The sequence below is a fragment of the Psammomys obesus genome, unplaced genomic scaffold (assembly GCF_907164565.1).
Source record: "Psammomys obesus unplaced genomic scaffold, mPsaObe1.curated_primary_1811, whole genome shotgun sequence".
Taxonomy (NCBI): domain Eukaryota; kingdom Metazoa; phylum Chordata; class Mammalia; order Rodentia; family Muridae; genus Psammomys; species Psammomys obesus.
Genome location: NW_026596149.1, coordinates 6,366,723 through 6,384,711, shown reverse-complemented (window position 1 = coordinate 6,384,711; position 17,989 = coordinate 6,366,723). Strand labels below are relative to the sequence as shown.

General features: G+C 41.4%; 2 protein-coding genes and 1 pseudogene across 9 annotated transcripts in view; 2 read left to right on the top strand and 1 right to left on the bottom strand.

The window, feature by feature from the left end:
* The window catches only part of Cacnb2 (calcium voltage-gated channel auxiliary subunit beta 2), a 376,658-nt gene extending 373,243 nt beyond the window's left edge, over positions 1 to 3,415 (top strand). For all 7 annotated transcript variants that reach the window (XM_055593775.1, XM_055593773.1, XM_055593778.1 and 4 more), the window contains 2 exons: positions 1,388 to 1,576; positions 2,431 to 3,415. In XM_055593775.1, coding sequence (XP_055449750.1) covers positions 1,388 to 1,576; positions 2,431 to 2,916 — 675 coding nt within the window. In that variant the 3' untranslated portion in view covers positions 2,917 to 3,415. The remainder of the gene's footprint in view (positions 1 to 1,387; positions 1,577 to 2,430) is intronic.
* A 4,549-nt stretch (positions 3,416 to 7,964) lies between these two features.
* LOC129666685 (heat shock protein HSP 90-alpha-like) lies at positions 7,965 to 10,284 on the top strand (annotated as a pseudogene).
* A 620-nt stretch (positions 10,285 to 10,904) lies between these two features.
* The window catches only part of Nsun6 (NOP2/Sun RNA methyltransferase 6), a 36,649-nt gene continuing 29,564 nt past the window's right edge, over positions 10,905 to 17,989 (bottom strand). For both annotated transcript variants that reach the window (XM_055593925.1, XM_055593926.1), the window contains 3 exons: positions 14,706 to 14,854; positions 12,776 to 12,901; positions 10,905 to 11,153 (listed from right to left, as the gene is read on the bottom strand). In XM_055593925.1, coding sequence (XP_055449900.1) covers positions 10,920 to 11,153; positions 12,776 to 12,901; positions 14,706 to 14,854 — 509 coding nt within the window. In that variant the 3' untranslated portion in view covers positions 10,905 to 10,919. The remainder of the gene's footprint in view (positions 11,154 to 12,775; positions 12,902 to 14,705; positions 14,855 to 17,989) is intronic.

Genomic DNA, 17,989 nt, shown 5'->3' with positions numbered 1-17,989 from the left:
AGAAAGAACCTAGAGCCCCTTCTCAGAGGAAGCCCATAGGCTGCTCAGTTTCCAAGTGGGTCTGGTCACCTCCCCGTAGGGCATGCAGTCTTGCCAGGCCACAGAGGAAGACAGCGCAGGCAGTCCTGATGAGAAGTGATAGGCTAGGGTCAGATAGAAGGGGAGGGGGACCTTCCCTATCAGTGGATTAGGGAAGGAGCTTACGGGGAGAAGAGGGAGGGAGGGCATGACTATGAGGAGATGAGGGAGGGGACTATAGCTGAGATACAAAGTGAATACATTTTAATAAATAATAATAATAGAGAATGCCTGCGTGAGCATGTCTACCACAGCTTACATAGAGGTCAGAGGACAACCATGGGTGTTGGTCCCCGCCTTCAGTCTTGTTTGAGATATGGTGTTTTATTGTCAGCCAGTGTGTATACCAGGCTATCTGGCTGCCTGATTTCCAGGACTCTCATATCTGTAGGAGTGCTGGATTACAAAACCTCAATGCTTTTCATCCGGCTTTGGTATGGGTTCTGGAGATTCTAACTAGGACCCTCATGGTTGCACAAGCTCTTTTCCCCAGTAAGCGATCTCAACAGGCCCAAACCACATTTTTAAACAATAAGTTTCCCAGAAACACACTCCTGCTTTGGGCCTATAGAAGTGTTCATTCAAGTACTATTTCAGAAGCTATAAAAGTTACAATTATGAATTTGATTGGTTTAGGTATGTTAAATTTCTTGATCAATAATTTTAAATCTCCAAAAGTAAAAGATCACTTCTTTTACTGACCTCTCCCCACACTGAACTGTTAAGGTTGGATAATGTCAAAATGTTGGTAGTTCAGGTTTTTTCTGCCAAAGTGTATAACCTAATCTTGCCTCAGTAGCTTCCAGAGCTTTCTACAGTCTGTATCAAGAACAAGCACCCTTCTAAATTGTTTAGATTTTTCATGTTTTTCTACTATAGTATCAGTTTTTTTTCCACAACTGATAATTCCCTTACATTGGCCTGACCAATTATGCTGACAGTTGTCCATTTTCCAGCAGTTAGCTAACTGTTCAGTGTTTTTTTTCTTTTTTTTAAATTTAACTTTTATTAATTATACTTTATTCATTTTGTATCCCCCCATAAGCCCCTCCCTCCTCCCCTCCTGGTCCCACCCTCCCCTGTTCAGTGTTTTAATTAAGGATTTGAGCACTCTCTCTGTCTCTCTGTTTCTGTCTTTGTCTCTATCTCTCTCTCACAAACACAAACAAGCTCAGAGAGTCAGCCAATAGAAAAGGAGAAAACAGGGTAAGAACACACAATGGGCAAGGCCTCTCCTCTACTAAGGGCTTGGGAGGCTGGAGCTTGGTCCTGGGTTGTGTTAACTTTCTATCTGAAATGCTTGCTTTAGCAGGAGTCATTTGATGTGATCTTGGATGAGAACCAGCTTGAGGATGCTTGTGAGCATCTTGCCGATTATCTGGAGGCATACTGGAAGGCCACCCACCCTCCCAGCAGTAACCTCCCCAACCCTCTCCTCAGTCGGACTTTGGCCACCTCAACCTTACCTATGAGCCCCACCCTAGCCTCTAATTCACAGGTAAGAGCACTTGCTTTATGGCTGTCATAGAGCCTAGACTGCCCCCGCTGAGAGCCCTGGGACTTGATCCCTGAGAGTGAACATCAAGCTTGCTCTACTGTCCTTTGCTCACTAAACTAAGAGAACCACATGTGCCATTTAACCAAATCCATCAGTGCAGTATGATTTGTGAACCTGTAAGCCCAGAGCTGTGAGCTGAAACACTGCAAACACCTCAGCCTCTGGAGCCCACTAAGAGGGTGGACTGGCTGGAGTCAAACCCTTCTCACTCTGCTTCTTGCTGTGTTTTCTAACCCCAGCAAGTTGCTTGGGTGTTCCTGCCTCCAAAACCATGATGCTGAGCTAACTCCAGTAGCTTAATAAGTTAATTGGCTAAATGGATTATTTAGCCACATGCCTCTAACCTTAGCTTTTGGGGAGGCTGAGGCAAGAGAATGAATGTTAGCAGCCAACTTAAGGACACTGTCTCCTCTGTTAAGGTTCTAGGACATTTCCCACATAAATGCCCCATCTTCATGAGTTTTCGTTTATTCAAGCAGATAAGTTAAGACTATGGTATAAGACACCTGTATTGGTATTAGAATCACACACACACACAAAAAATAACTATAAAATAACATTCTCGCCCCTTTGTTAAAATAAAAATGTTACTAGGAACACGAGTCCAATTTAAGCAATGCCTCACCCCCAGGTGTTTCAAAGGAGTGACATGCCTGAGCTTGGCTGGCCTCATTGCAGCCGCCTGGGCACTGAGCAAAAGGATGTGCTTATACAGCGCTGCTCTCAAGACGCTTTAGCTCCTTCCTTAGGTGTTGTTCTTAGTTGATACTCTTACAAGTGTTCCTTTGCTCCAGGGTTCTCAAGGTGACCAGAGGACTGATCGCCCTGCTCCCCGGTCCGCTTCCCAAGCTGAAGAAGAACCTTGTCTGGAACCAGTCAAGAAATCCCAACACCGCTCCTCCTCAGCCACCCATCAAAACCACCGCAGTGCAGGTCGCAGCCTCTCTAGGCAGGAGACCTTTGACTCTGAGACCCAGGAGAGCCGAGACTCTGCCTACGTGGAGCCAAAGGAAGATTATTCACACGAACACATGGACCACTATGCCCCACACCGTGAACATAATCACAGAGATGAGAGCCACAGCAGCAACGGCCACAGACACAGGGAGTCTCGCCACCGCTCTCGGGACGTTGGTCGCGAACAGGACCACAACGAGTGCAACAAACAGCGAAGCCGGCACAAATCGAAGGATCGCTACTGTGGCAAGGAAGGGGAGGTCATACCCAAGAGGAGGGACGAGGCTGGGGGGTGGAGCAGGGAGGTCTACATCCGCCAGTGACCGTGTGCGCTCCCGCCCCAAGTCTCCTGTAGCATCATCCTGAAGCAAAACCTTTGGGCGCTAAATTGCAACCATTTGTGATCTGTCTTGTATCTTTTGTATTGCTGTTGCTTGAATAGCAATAGCATGCAAACAAGTATTCATATAAGTTCTTTTGTGAGTACCACATAAATTGGCCTAGTACAGCTGCAGTCCTCCATCTATATCCTGGACTCTTCAAATGCTGTTTGGCTGCCACCTGACAGAGTGGCTTCAGAAATGTAGCTGATGTATGAGTGGGCCAGGTGCAGCACACAGAAGCAGTGGAATCTCTCCATGTTTTTAATACCCAGATATCTGTCATTCTTTCATGGACCACTGTTTCTTGCTTGTACCTCTGGCTGGCTAAATTTGGGGACAGATTCAGTCTTGCCTTACACAAAGGGGATTATAAAGTTAGAATCTATTTTCTATGTACTAGTACTGTGTACTGTATAGATAGTTTGTAAATGTTATTTCTGCAGACACCTTATTATAATTATATAATATATATATATATATATATATATATATATATATATATATCCGTTTGATCACACAATTTTAGGGTCTTAATGCCAAGTCAGCAGATTTGCTTTATGAATCACAGGGACTAGAAATGCCCACATTCAGGAAATTTCTAATAACATTGTCTAGATCCCTACCCCATTCTGAGAGAGAGGCTGTACATACTGTAAATATGTGTGATTGCTTGACCTGAGGTTTGATTTCTGAATGTAATCCCATCCTTGTAAGTTTTTAATTTTAACCATAAATTATGGTAAACATAAGCAAACTCCAGAGGTTTTTCTACTCCGTACAGTCTACACTGATTGTGACAAACACATTCTTAGCAGCTAGTGTCTGTTATAGTCACTGCACTGGAGTCTGCAAGCCGAACCCACCATGTGCACATGCGTGTGTGAGTGTGTGAATGAGTGAGCTGAAGTGGAATGCGAAAGACTAATACGCAAACTAGAGGCCTGTGGCTGAGAATTCTGCCCACCTGGCTTTGTTTTTCATTGTGTTGTATGTCGCTTTAAAACCCACTGAGCAGCCAGGGAATGTGAGGAAGCTTGCTGCCAAAGGAAGCAGGGAAGCATTCATCTGCTGACTCCTTGCTTTTGCTCCCGGAGAGAGAAAACATGGGCATCTTGTACTGTGAGTGTTCCACTGGAAATGTACAATCTTTGTGTGTCAGAGTATTTTGTTTTAGTAAGAAATGTTTACACAGCTTGTGCAATTATTTCATAGGGAAATAAATTTTTATAACTTGTCCCATTTCACTTTCTAACCTTGCCTACTGCTCCTGTTGTTTATCTTCAGTTCCCTATTGTTTCCCCCCCCCCCCCCCCGGGCAGCAAGCTGAGCAATTTCGCTGTCTGACAGAATCTACGAGTGCTTCTTATAACCAAAGTTTCTGCTAAGTCTTGACAAGTTATCAGGGCAAAATGCGATGACATGAAGCAAAAAAGTGATACGAATGTTTTTCTTATACGACACATCTCCTCTGAAGGAGGACCCTGAAGACACTTTCTCCAAGTTTCCATTTGCCTGTGTTAAGCAGCCTACAATGCTCTTAGGTGAGGCTATAAAATCTGTCTGTCAGGAGTTCAGTGCTGACTCATACATAAGACTGTTAACTAGCTTCACAGGCGCACAGATTTGAAGCTTTCCCAGGAAAATGCCTATCTGTGATTACCCAATCAGATCGGTGTGTAGCTAAAACAAATAATGGTAATAATAAATGTATTTTTTGGTTTTGTTTCCTGGATATTCCATGTTCTTCCCAAATATTGTTAGACATTTATAAGTAAAGCAGTTTTGCATTTAAAGAGGCTTTACATTTAATACTTTTATCCTGTACTCAAGAAAAACACTTAAAAAATGAGTTGCATATGCTATTTTACCAGTGTTTTACCTGTTTAGAAAATTAAAAATTTCCTTTAGAATCAGCTCTATACTACTTATAGAACTGGTACACTATACACACACTAATTTCTGACCTAAGTTCAGAAAGTATTTATCACAGATAGATGTCCAGCTGTGATCACAGATAAACACCTGGCTGTGTATTTATTTTATCCCAAGAATTGGCTCTGAGACACTCAGGCTCCAGGATGGACAGTGTTTCTCTTAACCTGCAATCACCACTCATTCCTTTCAAAGAATAGTTCCTTTGTTGAATTTGGTACCCAGTTGTTAGGTCCTCACTTCACTGTGAACATGTCTATGCACACCAGAGCGTTCCTCTGTTCTGCCGAAGGATCTGACCTGTGTGTGAAAGCTACATCAGCAGTGTGTAGTTCATCTAGAAATATGGAAATAATCCCAAGGAAGATGGGTTCTTTACTGACGGGTGGAGGGTAGTATCAGCCTTTTTACAAACAAAAGCTTGATCTTGCCCTACTCAGTTGTAGAATCCTGATTATTTTATTCCAGGAAATGAATGTAGTTAATAGTGCTATTCTTCTACGTCAGCCATTTCAGTTTTCCCCATACTTTCTCTACTGCTCCTTTACTGTTACAAAAAAAGGTGCTGCTAAACATAGGATGTCTTAGTCGTACTGTACTGCAGACAATGCCGCATTATAACATGGTGGTCTGCTCCGCATTCCTGTTAAACACTGTCATGACACTGAACTCTTTACCCAAACTGGTTTAAAGTCATTCATGGAAACGAATAAAGAGCTGGCTTCTGCACTGTTGACCAGTGGTATTAATTGCACCTTAGGAACGAGGAGCTTCCACACTATTCCATGCGGAATATTTCCTTCTGGCTAGTGACCTGGTGTTTGCTAGGTGATCCTCCTTCCATGTCTAATTTAGGTAAAAACAAAACAACCAAAACAAGGTAAGAGTTTTATAACAGTGTCTTCTTCCCACCCTAATTCAACCTGTAAAGTAATTCAGGTTCATATTTAGAAGCTTACTTCATTTTTAAGAGGACCCACAGCTTCCCTGTTTGCTTGAGACGCCATTCCGCCATGATGCTGGTTTATTCCAGCAAGTGCTGTACTGCTGCATCTGGGTCTTATTAACTGTTTTGCTTCACTTTGCTATATGAACTAAATCTAACATAGGGTCTTAATTAAAATGTATTTGCCATTGAGTAAATGCCTTTTTCTTTTCATAATCTATATTAAAACTAAGTATATTAAAAGATATATCCCTTCACATTTCCCTGATTTTTTTCAGTTCACTTTTCCTAACATTTTTGTGCCTTTAAAGGATATGTGGTTTGCTTTCGTTTGAAAGGAAGAAATCCACTGCAAATGGCTTGTGTTAACACTATTCTGTGTCCTTGCTGTTTTACACACATGCAGAGTTCTGCTGTCTCTGCATGCACGCTGCTATTTACTAGAGCAACTAAAGGTTGACACCATGCAAGTTTGCTGCTAGGCTGTTTCTATCCTGTTCTCACCCTGGCTTAGCCCATAAAGATGTGCAGAGAGCAAGGAAGGAAACCGTGATTACAGATTTGCTTAAAATGCATTTTAAGAATCCAAGGGACTACACTGAGTCCCAGAAAGAGAAGTGCCACATGGAGATGGTATTGCTCTTAAGTCAAAACAGCATCTACTGGACACAGGCAGAATGAACGATGGAAGAAGCTTGCTTATATACTTGAATAGGAAATTCAAGATTATTTTTCATATTCCATAAACTCCTTTTAACTATCTACTCTGAAGCAGTGATAGAAAAGAACTGGTTTAAATCTCCTGGTACATTTCCCAAGTGTAGGAGTGAGCTCAGGATAACACAGTAAACTGGAGTCACAGTGTGCTGAGAGCTATGGATACAGGTACTCAGATGTACAGAGCTCACAGCTGTTCAAAAGAAGCCAGAAGCTACCCAAGAATATATCTGACCCAGGAGCTGCTGCTGTCATTGCAGATATGGTAAGTCATTTTGAGACCTTCTACAGAAAAAAACAAAAAACAAAAAAACCTGTAGCAATTGGTTCCAGTTGTCTGCTTGACACCCAAAGCCCAGTAATTTGAAGGATGTAAATAAAAGATAACAATTTGGTCTGGTGTGTCCCACATATGAGGCCTTTCGAATGTTGCTGGATTTATCTACAAAGCAGGTCGAATGAAGCCAGAATGTAGCCAGGGCAGAATGGCCACTGTGGAAGGACGCTTGGGCACTTCTGCTGGGTGGATGAAGTTCTTGTTTTGTCCAAGTTGAGTTCAGATTTGATTAAGAAGAGCTCTTATTCTGTCTTGACCTATCAGAATACAGCTGCCTGGAGCTTCGGCTTTGTGATGATGCTTAAGTTCATCAAGGAAAGCAAAGGCCCAGTGGACAGTGTCAAGCCAGGCAGGCCTCAGCTATCAGAACTTGTTTTTCTCCTTCTCACCAAGTACTTTTTTATTATTTTCCATGATTTCTGTTCCAGATGATGATAAAATGCAGCCCAAATGTAGACTACTCTCAATTGCCTTTTTATGTACCAATACTTCACCTTTTAGATTATTATTTAGCACAAGTCGAAGCTTTATTTAGAAGAGAGCTGAGGGCTGATGAAATGGCTCAGCAAGTGAAAGTACTCACTGCACAAGCCTGATGACGTGAGTTTGAGCCTCAGAACCCAAAGTGGAAGCAGACAATTGACTCTTAAAGGAGTCAATTTCTACATGTGCCTTGGCCTGAGTACTTCCACACATAAATCATACGCAGTAAATAAATTTTAAATTAAAAGCCAGCTTTATAACTAGTAATGAGAGAGAGACAGAGGAAGAGACTCGGGTAACAAGCCTACTTATCTCAGTCATGATGCAGTCATTGTTACTGTGTGTGCTCTGAATGCATAATGAAGAAACTACCACTGTCTTAGGAGCAGAAAATAGTTTTTCATAAGCACTTGAAAGGTTTGGAGTTTTATTCTTTTGTTTTTAAACTATTTCCTACATTAGAAAGACCAATATTTATCAATTAAAACTGAAATTATATTCCAGACACCCTCAGACACCACCTCTTTTCCCTTCATATTGTACAAGGCCAATTATGCCCCTGTCTCCAGGTTCACATATACACACTGCTCCTTCTGAACCCGGGGAAACTGTTTCCTGTGCAACCATGCCATCACTCTGTTCATCTAACCATGTTTTGTTGTAAGAAAAAGCAGCACAGAGGTGCTTCAGTGTCGTGGTGAGGCTACTCGCAGTTTGTGTGCGGTCATTCAGCAAAGATGCCTGACCAAGACCAACCAACGGAGGTCAAGACTTTTGCTTTTCAGGCAGAAATGGCCCACTTAATGTCCTTGATCATCAATACCTTCTATTCGAACAAAGAGATCTTTCTGAGACAGCTCATCTCAAATTCATCAGATGCTCTGGATAAAATCAGATATGACAGCCTAACAGATCCTAGTTAACTAGACTCGGGGAAGGAGCTGCATATCAATCTCATTCCCAACAAACAAGATCACACCCTCACAATTGTGGATACTGGGATTGGAATGGCCAAGGCCGATGTAATCAACAACCTTGGCACTATTGCCAATTCTGGCACCAAAGCCTTCATGGAGGCTCTGCAGCCTGGTGCAGGTATCTCTATGATTGGCCATTTTGGTGTTGGTTTTTACTCTGCATATTTGGTTGCTGAGAAAGTGACTGTCATCACCAAGTATAACGATGATGAGCAATATGCCTGGGAATCCTCGGGGAGGGGGGTGGTGGGATCATTCACAGTGAGAACTGACACAGGTGAAGCAATGGGCTGTGGAACAAAGGTTATCTTGCATCCGAAAGTAGACCAAACTGAGTATTGGGAGGAAAGAATAAAGGAGACTGAAAAAACACTCAGTTTACTGGCTATCCCATTACTCTCTTTGTGGAGAAGGAATATGGTAAGGAAGTCAGTGAGGATGAGGTTGAAGAAAAAAGATAAAGAGGAAGAGAGAGCAAAAGAAGAAAAGGAATCTGATGACAAGCTTGCAAAAAAGGAGATGTTGGTTCTGATGAAGAAGAACAGAAGGATGGAGACAAAAAGATGATAAAGGAAATGTACATTGATCAAGAACTCAACAAAACAAAGCCTATCTGGACTAGAAATCCTTATGACATTACTAATGAAGAATATGGAGAGTTCTAAAAGGGCTTAACCAACAACTGGGAAGAATATTTGGCAGTAAAATATTCTTCTGTTGAAGGACAATTGGAATTCCAGGCCCTTCTTGTTGTTCCAAGACATACTCCTTTTGTTCTGCTTGGAAACAGAAAAAGAACATCAAAGTTGACTGTACACAAAAGAGTTTTCATCATGGATAATTGTGAGGAGTTAATCCCCAAGTATCTTGAGTTTCATTACAGTAGTGGATTCTGAGGATCTCCCTCTAAATGTTCCCTGTGAAATGTTGCAGCAAAGCAAAATTCTGAAAGTTATCAGAAAGAATTTGGTCAAGAAATGCTTCAAACTATTTGCTGTACTGGCAGAAGTAAAGAAAACTACAAAAAGTTTTATGAGCAGTTCTCAAAAACTATAAAGCTTAGAATTCATGAAGACTCTCAAAATTGGAAGAAGCTAGAAGCTTTCAGAGCTGTTGTGATGCTACTCATCCACTTCTGGGGATGAGATGGTGTCTCTCAAGGACTACTGCACCAGAATGAAGGAAAACCAGAAACACATCTATTTTATCACAGGTGAGACCAATGACCCAGTTGCTAACTCGGCTTTTGTGGACCGTCTCCGAAAGCATGGCTTACAAGTAATCTATATGATTGAGCCTATTGATGAGTTTTTTGTGCAACAGCTGAAGGAATTAGAGGGCAGGACCTTGGTGTCCATTACCAAAGAAGCCTGGAACTTCTAGAAGATGAAGAGGAGAAAAAGAAACAGGAAGAGAAAAAGACATAATTTGAAAACCTCTGTAAAATTAAAGAGAAATTTTGGAGAAAAAGGCTGAAAAGGTGGTTGCATCAAACCGATTGGTGGCATCCCCATGCTGTATTGTCACAAGCACATATGGGTGGACAGCAACCACAGAGAGAATCATGAACACTCAGAGGCACCTTAACAATGGGTTGCATGGCAGCAAAGAAACACTTGGAGATCAACCCTGATCACTCCATTATTGAAACTTTATGGCAAAAGGCAGAGGCTGACAAGAAGGACAAGTCTGTGAATGATCCGGCCATCTTGCTGTATGAAACTGCACTCCTGTCTTCTGGCTTCAGTCTGGAAGATCCCCAGACACATGCTAACAGGATCTACAGGATAATCAAGGTTGGTCTAGGCATTGATGAGGATGACTCTACTGTGGATGATAGCAGTGCTGCTGTAACTTAAGAAATGACACCCCTGGAAGGAAATGATGACACATCACACATGGAAGAAGTAGACTAAGCTTCACCAGAAAACTATGTGTTTTACACTTACCCTCATTCCTTCTGATAATATATTTTCCAGGATTTTTGTTGACATTTAAAACACCTATGGCATGAAAACTAAGGGAAGATAAAATTCCTTTCTACTTGTGATACTATGATTATATAGGTTTGATCCCACAGGTTGGTAGAACGTTTGTTTTAAGACATAGTATAATCTACTTTCAAGTTTGTGGTCTGAAGTATTTAGCTGTTGAGATGGATTCCTTAGTAGACCAAATCATTTGTCAATTTAAGTGTTCTGAGATATACATGTTTAGAAAAGAAAAAAAAATTAAGATGGCTTAAGTTTTATCTTATAATTTTTTCCATTCCCTGTAGTTTTAATTCTACATGTACTAGTCTTAGATGAACACAAGTTAAGACAACTTGACAGAGGAATTCCCCTTGTGGATTGTTTTTCCAAGTACCGAGAACAAACCCTAAGCTTCTTCCATAGGTCTCGTAACTCAGCAAGGCTTCTGAATGGAAATAGTGCCCAATCACATTCTGCTTTAAAAAGGTAAATACATATGAGATAAAAAAGAAAAACAAAAACAAAAAAACAAAAAAAGAAAAAGAGAAAGCGCCACACTTAGAAAATATTCAGAATTTTCATTTCTGAAAAACCCTCTCTTCTGTAATTTTACATTTTAGAAACTTTGCAATAAAGAAGCCTATACAATCTTTGTTGGCCAGCCAGATCATGTCTTCTCTTCCAGCATCTCCGAGAGAATCAGCGGCCATGTTCTGCAGTGGCACAACAGATGGATCAAATCGCTGCAACTGTTTCAACTGCTCCAGTGACAGGCCAGCTCCCATCATTCCTTCTCCTCCAATCTGTGGTTCCTGTCGTGAAGGGATGAACAAGTGTGGTTGAATGTGCTACATTAGTAGGTTGCCTGTGCATAGCTTAAGTTAAAAAGACAGACTGGTTGTGCATGTGACGTCTTCCAGAAGCACAAGTACATGTAAGTGCACTTGCTTCTGTGGGATGCACGTGCCAATGCGAGAGGTGTGGAGAAACGGTGTCATGTGGCCACCTGATACAGGAGTTCTCATGTATTTAGGATCCTCCATGCTTATCAAGCACTTTGATATTATGAAAGGCCTGAATATTGTGATGAGATGCTTGTAGACTTAAAATGCAGCTCCAACATATTTCAGCTATGACCTAAGCAAGCAGCTTCACCCAACTCCATTTACTCATATAAAATACGTATAATACCCAGTTCTTAAGCTAAATAAAGACGACACTATTGGGCCTAGTGTAACATGGATAAATGAAATCACTGTTCTCATTCTCTAATGGTGAAAGGAGGCAGGCCCTGAGACAGCTGAAATGCCTTTAACCTCACCAACTCTATAATGAAAGTTTTCTTATTTAGTATACATTAGAAGAATACACATTAGAAAATAATGTATAAATGACGGCTATATCAACTACGTTTTAAGGAAACTGAAAGAATTCAGTGATTTTTGAAAATCATGTGCCAAATATCTAGTGCCAAAGATCCATAAATGCCAATAAGTTGCCATTCCACAGACAAGAGTTTGAACACTGGTGGAGAAGAAACTATTGTCAGAACAGAGACAGATGAATTTTCCATTACTTTTTCATGCAGATTCCATGTGAATTTTGAAAGTCTTGCTTTCATTTCATGTAATTATCTTAACCTCTCAGTGTAGGGATCATTTCTAGATTGTTTTTAACCTTTTATGTTTTGACTGCCTGTCAGGGAGAAGCCACAAAGTCAGATGCTCAATGGCTCCAAATGATAGCACTCCTCTAGACATAAAAATCTCAAAATTGAATCCATTTCAATAAAAATCCTAACAAAAATTCAGGTTAATGCTCACTAAAACAAACTACAAAAGGCTTTAAAAGTATCCTGTGTTAACGTAAAAGTGTAAAGGGGACACTTGTGAGCTGCAGCTTATCCCCTGGCTTGTTTTCTGAGATCCTGAAGCCCACTGCTGCAGAAGTGTGTCTGACGTGGCAGGAGGCAAAAATGCTCAATCTTCTCCAAATCAGAAAAATGCAGGATGGGAAGGAAGTGACAGTCTTACAGAGGACCCACTTTGGGTCTCAGCATTCACACATGGTGCCCCACAACCATCTATAATGCACATTCAGGGGATTTGATGCCCTGTCAGACTGACGTGGGCAACAGGAATGCACATGGCACACATACACATATGTGAGCAAAATACCCATACACAGAAGTGTGACCAAAAAGAAAAAAAGCACTTTTTAGAAATGCAATGTTAATAAGAGCAAGTAGAATAAACAGTAGCAGAAAGATACTAAAGCCCTGCCCAGGTTTAGTACAATGGCAGAAGGCAGAGAGAGCAGAAACGTTCTCATCGGGTCATACGAATCCCTATGGTCAGTGTGAACATACCAGCACTCTAGCACCCTGTGTGTGTATGCAAGTGTACTTCACACTGGAAAACATTAGTATCCTCACCTGGGGTTGAAGCTGAAGGCAGGGGAATGTTCTGAGGGCCCAGGCAACTTGCTCCTCATTTTCTGCCAGCGTTATTGTGCACGTGCTGTAAACCAGCACTCCCCCTGGCTTCAGCAGCTGAACCGCCTGAAGAAAATAATGATGAGACTATGCATGCCATAAGACCCAATAAATACCCCAAAAGAAGTGACACAGTGGCACAGGTAGCTTGCAGGCACTTGGTGGAAATAAAATGCCGTTCTGTACGACATGGCTTCTTCCAGCAGTTACAGCACAATGTGTATACTGCAGGGGGCACGCAGCCTTACCAGGAGCTTGACAATACACACAAACTCAGGCTCCCACATACAACCTTCAGTTATTTCTCTCTCCATGGTATCTTTATGTTCAAACTTACATTTGTAGAGGAGACTTCCTTTCTGAATCCCATTTGCATGTACTCAGTTGTCCCTGTGATCTCAACTAATGTGTCCATAAATAAGTATTAATATGTCCCTAAGTAAATACTCACGAGCCTTTGAAACCTAGCTGAAAGGCCTTTCTAGGCTTACCAAAGCTGCAGCCCTGAGCACCATTTCTGCCTGTAGTTCTTTCATCCTCCCCATCCACTCATCAACCCTACTGGCCTTACTTTCAATGTATAATGTAGAGATGGCTCAGTGGGTAACAGCAGTTACTGCTCCTGCAGAAGACCTGGGTTCCATTCCCCACCAGCCATATGATGGGTCATGACTGCCTATAACTCCAGCTCCAGGTGATCTGATACCCTCTTCTTACACTTCCTGGTGTCTGCATGCACATGGTACACATACACACACTCAGGCACATTGAAAAATAAATGTGTGTGAATACCAAGAGAGGGAGAGGAATGTGTCCAGGTTTTGGCTACTATGCTCAACATCCACTACCATCATTCCCGTTCTGGCCTCTACCTTTCAGCTGCATTACACAACAGTTAAATCTGCCTATGTTTCTCTGACCTCCTATAAGCCAATCTCCACATGCCAGTCTAAGCAATACTTTTCAACTTGTTCCTTCTCAGCTTCTCAAGCAAAGTTAGGTGTTCCTGCAATACTGACCTCCCTTCTGCCCTTCTGCATTAGCAACATGGGCCTGCTGTTCCTATAACACCCCAAGGCACTGCTACTTGAGGGCACCAGAATTAGAAACTCTACTTCTCTATATTGCTTGTTCCTTCACAATGTTCCACCCTTTGTTGCTTACAGGTCTTCTCCTAAAATGCTCTTCCTGGTCACAGCATTCCTTCCTGGCCAAGGTCAGTCTACAGCATCAATGGCATGCAATACAACAAACTGCCAGTCAGAAAAGAGGCTCTTAGAGAATGGCATAGATTGTCCACTTTCTTGGTTATGATCGAGGCAGAATTTTGCATGCTGTAGGTATTTAATGAGCATCAGGATTTGTATTGCCATGTTAAAATAAATTTCTTCCAAATCTCTTAAGTTTACCTTCTCTGTTGTCTTTTTGGACAGGTTCTCATATATCCCCGGCCTCAAATTCTCCGTCTAGCAAGATGACTCTAAACCTATGATCCCCTGCCTTTGTTTCCAGAGTTCAGGATCATATGTGTACTGTGTTAGTCAGCTTATGTCTTGCTGAAATCTAACCCAGGGATTCATAGGAGCAACGGTTAATGTCATTGGGACAGGATCCAGAATCACCAAAGAGACAAGCCTCTGGGCACACCTGTGACAAACTCTAGATTAGGTGAAGTGGTGGGAAGACCCATCCTCATTGTGGGAGCACTATTCCATGGCTGAGGTTTGGAACTGATAAGACGGTGAGATGAGCACTAGCATCCTCTCCTCTCAGCGTCTCTCTACAGATGCAATGTGGCCAGGTGTCTGATGCTCCTGCTGCCATGATGGGCTCTGAAGAGAAGTTTTTGCACACAAAGATCATCACGTACCACATTAAAGAGTTTTCGCTGCAGTGGCTGATACGATGTCACTTCCTTCAGAGTCCAAGTACAAGCCATATTTGGCCTCTGTCCCATCCCACTGCAGGGTGCATCAAGGAGAATTCGATCAAAAGACTCTGGTAAGAATGGAGGTGCCCCTATAAAAGAGAATTATAAACATTACCTATTATCTGATACATAGGTCTAAACTACAATACTCTTGAGATATATGAGAATTTATGATATATATTACATGTAATAATATATGTATATTATTATTACAATCCAAGATGGTAAACAGACATAATTTCTCCCTTTAAGCAACTACTTGTATAGACTAATCATGACTCATATTTCACATGAATTTCACTTTGTAAGAACATCAAAATGCAGTTGTTGTAGATGAGTTTTGTTAGTATAACACAACCCCACACTAAAACAAGTAAGACCTTCAGCTCTCAATGTCAGAAGCCGTAGCGCGCCAGAGCCAGTCTGCAGGCAGCTCCCGAAAGTCAGGGTCTGCCGAGCTCTGCTCAGATACGAGGGTTCTGGCTACTGTGCTTTAGTCTCCTGGCTTTACAGCAATGTGTGTGGTTACTGTCCATGATTCATTAGCCTCCTGAATTTAATAGTCCATCGAGCGTCCCTTGTGTGATATGAGTAATTTCTGACATATTTGGTTTTATTGGAGAAAGTCATGAAACTGGTTCCATTATACTTGTATTTTTTTCACCTGCAAGCTTGGCACTGTTACTGAACATTTTTATTTAAACCCAGAATTACTTTCTGTTTTTTTCTCTGGTTACAAGATTGTTAAGATACAAGCCATTATCAATTTAACCCACCTCCATCTAGAACCTTTTTTTTTTTCTTTCTATTTCATCTACACTGTTTTGGAAAAAATACTTTTCAAAGAGATTTTTATTTATTCATTTTTTTGACGAATACTGGTATCCTCCTTACTCAACAGCAAAAAAGGAGATAATAGAACATGCTGTCATCATGTTTCCCTGAAAGCCTCATCAAAATGGCCTTTTTTATTGACCAATTGTGTTTTTCCATTAAATAAGTACACCTGGTGTGTAATTTTTCTGTACTGAAACCACTGCCTTTCTTACTGAACAGAACAACTCTAGCATATAGTTTTATCTTCTAGAATATAATATTCTATGAAGATTTTCACAATCTACTTTCTTAGCTTTGGTTTTTTAACCTGTATACATAATTGTCAACTATCAAAGCTTTGCTTTCACTCTTTCAGGTGGTCCACAGTGTGAAATCATATTAAAATGGTACAAATGACCATCCTACTATTGTACTGCCTGCCAGGTGCAAGAGCCACTGACAAGAGGAACAGGGGGTGAGGTGGTGGCGTGGGGGAGACGAAAGACAACAGGGATAGAGAGCAGACTTTCTCCTCTACACCAGCTCTTCTTGCCAAAACCTTCACAGTCCTTTTTACTTTTGCATGAGCAAGTTCCAGCATTTCCTGTACATAACAGCCTGGAGCCGATGGGCCCTCGATAGGTGGTACTTCAGGCCCATGTCCAGGAAGAGCCTGCTGTGTGTAAAGGCACCTGCAGCAGCTAGGCAGTGCTCCTCCTGGCAGCCAGCAGTTCCAGGCTGCCACACAGATCTCCTGCTTTACAGCCTGCAAGTGTGTACTTGCCTTGGTCCTCCTATCACTTATCTTCACACTAAATGGTCTCTTGTTGATTTAAATTTAGACTTTGTACATTTGTTTTTCACCCTGTGACCATGCGAATTTATCTGAAATACAACTTTCAACAATTGCCTGTGCAAACTAGAACATGGTCCAGAAGTTCCATATTTGCAGAGTCTTCCACTATGACAAACCAATAACAGATAGTAATTCAGAACTGATTCACACTTTATAGGGCACAACTAACCTGGTAGCCCTGTTAAGGGTAGTGCCAATGCCAATCTCACCATTCCTAATAGAGTATGTGATGGCTGCTCTTTCTTGCCAATTTGACTGGTTTAAGAAGTATCTGGGGCATTATTAAGGTCCATCTGTGGGAATGTTCGTGATATTTCGGAGAAGATTTGGTCACAGGGCCCTGGTCTGAGACCTAGATTAATTCCTCATGTTGGAAGGTGGTAGAAGACAAGAGGCAGGCTTGTTGGAGAGTGCTGGAGGAATGTTCTTTGGAACCAGTAGCTTGCCCTAGATGTAATCCCCTCTTGCTCTGGTTCCTGGCTGCCACATGGACTGTTCTCCTGAGCCATGCCCTGCCTGTACCTGGACTGAACCCTTTGAAAACAGCAAGCCAAGTAAACTCTTTACTTCTTTAAGTTGTTTCTGCAGAATCTTTGTTACAACAAACATGAAGCCAAGACAGTGTAGTTAATCGATGGTACAGGATGGTTATATTGACACTAAAGATTAATGTCACAAAAATAATTACCAAATACACTTGGTGCAAGTGAAATTACAACCAGACAGGCAATACAACTTCTATAATATGCTGTAAGAATACTAATGTTCCATTTACCAGAAGCTTTTCCTAATACTAGAGAAAGACAGAAGACCAGCACCCATGCCCATGTATGGTAGAATAAAACTGTGAAAATGGCTCTATTACGCAGAGGCAACATTCAATAACACCACCAACAATATCCAATGACATTCTTCACAGAAAAATGAAATCCTAAAATTCACACAGAAGCCAAAAGACCTGAAATAATCAAAGCAACCCTAGACAGAAAGGCCAGTGCTACTAACACCCAGCTTCAGCTCTCACCACAAAGCTATGAAAATAAAAGCCCATGACACTGGGACACAGACCACACAGACTAAAGAAATGGAGCACATGTCTTAAATCCATACAGCTGTGTCCACCTCTTATTTGTTAAAAGTGTACAATGGAAAGACAGACTATTCAACAAATGGAGCTGTAAAATACAATGAAAGAGAGAAGTCACTGAGTAGAAGAAAAATAAGTTACATCCAAAGAGGAATGATTTGAAAATATATAGTCAGAAGGAAAAAGAAAAAAAAAGGAAGATGCTCACAGTGCATAAAGGAAAACAGGAAGCTCAACTGCAGAGACTATGGGGACATTTCAGTCGCACCAAAAATTGTAAGTTGCAATAATTTGTTTAGGGATACACAAAACATACATACATATATACATATATTATGCAAGAAAAACAATAAAATAGAAAATTAAGAAAAAATCTTGGGCTTTCAATGAAAACGTCAGTCATTATGAGGTTCAAATGGCCGGTGGTGGGTATGTTTGACAGTAAAGTTGATAAGTTGGGTTACC